Source organism: Sapajus apella, unplaced genomic scaffold (assembly GCF_009761245.1).
Source record: "Sapajus apella isolate SASKATOON/1434 unplaced genomic scaffold, GSC_monkey_1.0 scaffold118, whole genome shotgun sequence".
Taxonomy (NCBI): Eukaryota; Metazoa; Chordata; class Mammalia; order Primates; family Cebidae; genus Sapajus; species Sapajus apella.
The window spans coordinates 16,690-21,564 of record NW_022437058.1 but is presented as its reverse complement, the minus strand read 5'-3'; the positions used below and the strand labels follow the sequence as shown (position 1 = coordinate 21,564).

General features: G+C 54.6%; 1 protein-coding gene and 1 long non-coding RNA gene across 3 annotated transcripts in view; one reads left to right on the top strand and one right to left on the bottom strand.

Moving 5' to 3' along the window:
• LOC116538177 overlaps window positions 1–2,937 on the bottom strand; it is a 17,124-nt gene extending 14,187 nt beyond the window's left edge. Inside the window, exons 1-2 of one of the 2 annotated variants that reach the window (XR_004263538.1) lie at window positions 2,576–2,937; window positions 1,222–1,347 (exon numbers count right to left, since the gene is read on the bottom strand). This is a non-coding gene — a long non-coding RNA (uncharacterized LOC116538177). Of the gene's footprint in view, window positions 1–113; window positions 1,348–2,575 lie in introns of those variants that run through there. The other variant, XR_004263537.1, reaches the window with a different exon arrangement.
• A 458-nt stretch (window positions 2,938–3,395) lies between these two features.
• LOC116538261 (NUT family member 2G-like) overlaps window positions 3,396–4,875 on the top strand; it is a 5,983-nt gene continuing 4,503 nt past the window's right edge. Inside the window, exons 1-2 of the mRNA XM_032260549.1 lie at window positions 3,396–3,486; window positions 3,694–4,387. Coding sequence (XP_032116440.1) covers window positions 3,396–3,486; window positions 3,694–4,387 — 785 coding nt within the window. The remainder of the gene's footprint in view (window positions 3,487–3,693; window positions 4,388–4,875) is intronic.

Genomic DNA, 4,875 nt, shown 5'->3' with positions numbered 1-4,875 from the left:
GGGCTGGAGTTGTCCATCCACAGGAAGAAAGGGAAGGAGGTGGAGGGAAGAAACAGAAGCAGTGTTCCGTTTTCTTCCTCACCAATGACATGCTTTTCTTTTCTCCTTTTGTGCTCCCCCCTGAGAGTCCCCTCCTTTCTCCCACACTCGTTTCCCTCTGCTCATGACTCCTGTAGGGAAGTTTCTTCAAACAAAACCCAGCTCCTGAGTCTCCAGATATTGTTCTGTCAGTTGCCAAAGAACTTCGCTGACCACTGCATGGGGATCCAACCAATTCAGTTAATGTCTTCATATTGAAGAAGAGATGTACCTTCAGTTGAAAACCTCATTTTTCTTTTGTTTGCATTTTCTTCTAAAATCACTGGCCAAGATTCTCATCTCTCAAAATATCATTCTCATCTTTTCCTGGAGTAAACACCCGTTTGCTCCAGGAAAGAAAATGTTGTGGACAGGGAAAGAGGTGGGAGGAAGACTGGTCACTGCCTATTCCACTGTGCACAATTTGAATTTGGAACCATGCAAAAGTATTGCTTGGTTAAATTAAAATCATTTGAAAGATTAAAAAATAAACATTTAATACCAGCACAATACGCTGGGAAACAAAATGAAAGGCTTTCTGGCCGCAAAGCCGCTCTTTCCTGGACTGAGGCTTTCCAGCACAGGAGATGGGAAGTAAGGCTGGCCTGCTGGTGTGGACAGATTCCAGCAACATACACGACCTGGGGGCTCAAGGACGGCTTCCATAACAGTGATGAGCACACAGCCACCTAATGGCCTGGATCATCTGAACCAGACAGAGGATCCAGACATGGATCATCTGACAAACACAGGGGTTCTTAGGAAGCGTCCTAAATTGTGTTTAGGAAGTGCAGCCCCTGTTGAGATTCATCAAGAGCGGGAAAAAGCCCAAGTGGGAAGGAGCATGGGTTGAGGGGCACAAAAGTAGGTCTGTCGACAAAGAATGGAAGTAAAGGGGACATCAGTTTGAAGCTTTGTGCTGTGAGTCTGAAGGACAATTTAAAAGTTGCCTGAAGAGGCGCACGCAGTCTGTGCTGCTGCCGTCCAGCTGGAAGGGAACCTCAGTTCTTGCCTATTGGCTGGAGCCCTTCACAGAATGTCCCCCACCCCTACCAGTACCTGCTACACTGCCCCTCCCCCTCTGCAGAATGTCTGGGGTCCTATGTTCTAAACCTATTTATTTTCAAATTTTCCCTGACCTACCTGAACTCAGGAGAATCTGTTGAGGCAGGTCACTCTCTGGGTCCTGCCCTTGACTTTTCTCGTTGTGGAAACTGTCAGCGGTGATCAGCACCCAGCCTGAGGGGATGGCTTCAAATGGAGGTGAGTCTGTAGGGACAGGGGCATTATCCAGTTCTCTGCCATGTTTCAAATCCTTGGGAATTCAAATTTGACACTGCCCCAGGAGACAGTTGGTAGGGCTGATGTCGAGGAGGGAGGGAGCACTGGATGTCCCCAAAGACATCACACCTGGGGAGGGCCATGGCAACCTGAGTCTGTGGTTAGGGAGGACAGCTCCTTAGAGGTGGACCAAGATGCCTGGGGGAATACACCATGTAGGGGAAAGGATGGGGTGGATGTATTGATTCTTTCTAGAGGGGGACATGTCACGTCACTGTGTGTTTGTGGGAGTGGTGGGATCCTGTTGTGCTGGTGGCCCAGGGAGGATGACAGGGAAGCCTGAGCCCTGTGTTGTGTCTTCAGGCTCCTGGAAGGTGTCCTTCCATAGTGTTCAGAGGGATTTGGACTGGAGTTTTCTGGATCTTAGGTAGGAGTGGGGAGAAGTGGTCTCAGCCAGAAAACTGTTGGGTGGGTTGTCTGTGACAGAGCATCCAGTGACAGCCTCTGGGTGGGCGAGGCTGAGGGTACTGTAACTGCCGCAGCCTCTCAGCTCCCTCCCCAGAGGTGGCTTCTCTGTCAGTTCTGTCAGGTGGCTGTTGGCTCTGATTTAACAGGGGTGGGGTTAGTTGGGGAAGTTCAGGCAACATGGCCTGGGCTTCCCAGGTTGTTCTGAATTGTTCGTCGTTTTGTGGGAGCTCAGGTCTTCAGACCCACTTCCTCTTGTCTACTAGCTCATGGCCTGTCCTCTGCACTTTGTGTTGCTGTGGAGATGAAGGATTTGTTTCTATTCCATGTCCACTACCTCATGAACAGGGGACAGGTGTCGACTCTTGCTGGTTCTCAGTGGAAGGGTCTGGAAAGATGGTTTCCTTTCCAGTAGAGGAAGGAGAGTAGCGCACAAATAGGAAGACGGTCCTCTTATTATTATTATTCAAGTTAGGATGTGTGTCCTGACTGATGAGGTGCAGGTGCTGTATCCCTATCCCCCTTGACTGGAGACTGCATGAGGTCCTAGTGAACAGGGATGAATCCAGATAACTATGTCCCACCTGACCTGTGGCCCAAGGACTCTGGTTCTTGGTTGGTCACTATATTCAGTTACTGGGAGCTCAAAGGCAGAGGACCGGACATGGGCTCGTTGTCCCAGGAACTACTGTAACATGACCAGCAGCTGTGAAAATCCCCGGACACCTCCCCTGACAGCCCCACTGCTCACCGCTGGCTGGCTGTGCTCTAATCCTGTGCCGCTGTTGCTGGCTGCGCAATGACAGTATCTCAGGGAACTCCACCACTGCTTCTCAGACCTGCTCCCTGGGAACAGAGCTTCCTGGGTGGCAGCCAGGACCATCGACCACTGAGGAAAGGGTGGCCCGAATCTGACCCCTGTGTAGCACTTGTTGTGCATGGTGCCAGGACAATCACTTGCAGGCTGGGCGTGACGTGTCTGGGTTATCTTCAGGGTTCACAGGGTGCTGGCCTGGGAGAGATTTCCATCCAGTGGTTTTCTTTCATTGTTTCTTTTTTGAGACAGATTCTTCCTCTGTCACCCAGGCTAGAATGCAGTGGTGCAATCTTGGCTCACTGCTGTCTCTGCCTTCTGGTTCAAGCAATACTCCTGCCTCAGCCTCCTGAGTAGCTGGGATTACAGGCGTGCGCCACCACACTCAGCTGAGTTTTGTATTTTAGTAGAGACATGGTTTCACCACATTGACCAAGCTGGTCTTGAACTCCTGACCTCAGGTTATCTGCCCGCCTAGGCCTCCCAAAGTGCTGGGATTACAGGCGTGAACCACCACACCTCGTCTATCCAGTGGCTTTCTTTTGTTGTGTTGAGTTAGGAAAGAAGGGGCTTTACAAGAGCTTCAGGAAAAGGAAGACTGAAGAGGAGATGGGGCCATAATATTAGGAACCTTCTGGCTTCCTGGAGGCCTTCTGAGTGCAGAGCACTGCCCTGGGGGAGGCCCCTCACCTACTGCTGAGCATGCTGAGGGCCTCCAAGCCAGCGAGAGATTCATCCCTGACCCATGTCTTGGGAGATGCCTGTAAGGCTGGCAGGTCTTCCCGGGACGCCCGAGGGAGACCCTCAGAGGCAGCGAAGGCTTGGCTGTTGCTTCTTGGCAGACAGGGGTCAGGGAGTCTAGAGGAGCCAGGGCCAGGCTCTCTAGTGAGGCGACCCTGCCGTGGAGGAACAGAGCATCCGATGCACACACAGGGACACTTGCAAGCTGCAGTTTCCCTGTCACACGTCTCTGATTGGGACACCCCTCTGATTCCCAGTGACTACTGCAGACCTGCAGACCCCAGCTCATTCACCTCTTTCCTTTGTCTCCACAGCATGCCCAGTGCTGGGACCAGGCGTGACCGAGAACCCTGGCGCCTGCATGCCAGTGTTCACGGCTCTGCCCTTTCCTACACCTGCTCCCGGCCCAGCACACGGGCCGCCCCTCGTGACTGCAGTGGTTCCTCCAGGCGGCCCTCCGGTGCTGTCTGCCTTCCCCAGGACCCCTCTGGTGGCAGGACAGGATGGACGAGGCCCAAATTGGGTTGGGGCTTCCAACGTCCTTGTCCAGATGAGGACAGAAGTGGGGCCTGTGAAGGCTCCTCAGGCACAGACCTTGGTCCTAACTCAGGCCCCCCTCGTCTGGCAGGCTCCAGGCACCCTCTGCCAGGGCGTCGCATGTCCACCTCCCCGACCCGTGGCAGCTGCCCCTGTGGTGCCCGCTATGGCTGCCCAGGTCTTTGGGGGCACCCAGGCCTGCGAGGGAGGCTGGTCCCAGGGCCTTCCTCCTCCAGCACCACTGGCTCCCCAGCTGGCCCCCATGATGGCTCCAGGGAATGCTGGGCCATGGCCACAAGGGGCTCATGGAGAGGGCAGCCTGGCTCCCTCCCAGGCCAAGGCCCCGCCGGACGACTCCTGCAACCCCAAGAGCGTGTATGAGAACTTCCAACTCTGGCAGCGCTACAAGCCCCTGGCCCAGAGGCACCTTCCCCAGAGTCCGGACATGGAAGCGCTTTCCTGCTTCTTGATGTGAGTGTCCTCGGGGCACCGGAGCTCATCCTGCAGCTCACCCGTAAAGAGGCTGCTGTATGGACGGGAGGTCACGCTGTTCAGGGGAGCTTGAAGGCGATGGGTTGAGCTATGGAAGGGCACATTTTCAGCAACACTAATCTGGCTGCCACTCAGGACAGACTCTCAGGGGCCTCATGTCACCTGCCCCTCACTGTCCCGTGAGTCCAGCCAATCCTTACTTTCAATCATTTTCATGACAATGTTTACAGGTCAGAGAGGGTTCCCGGTCCGACATGAGCCACGGGTTGGGTTTAGGACTTGAGTGCGCCCCAGTGCCTCCCCTTGACCTGAGTGGCGAAGGCCAGGGGCACAGCACATGGGCTGGGAGTGGGAGCTGCAGGAACCTGGCACACGCCCACTGTTCTGCCGAGGTCCAGCTGGCACAGCGGTGGTGGAGCCTGCACAGGGGATGGTCTCGGGCCCCACACTGGGGTCCATGCTGGGCA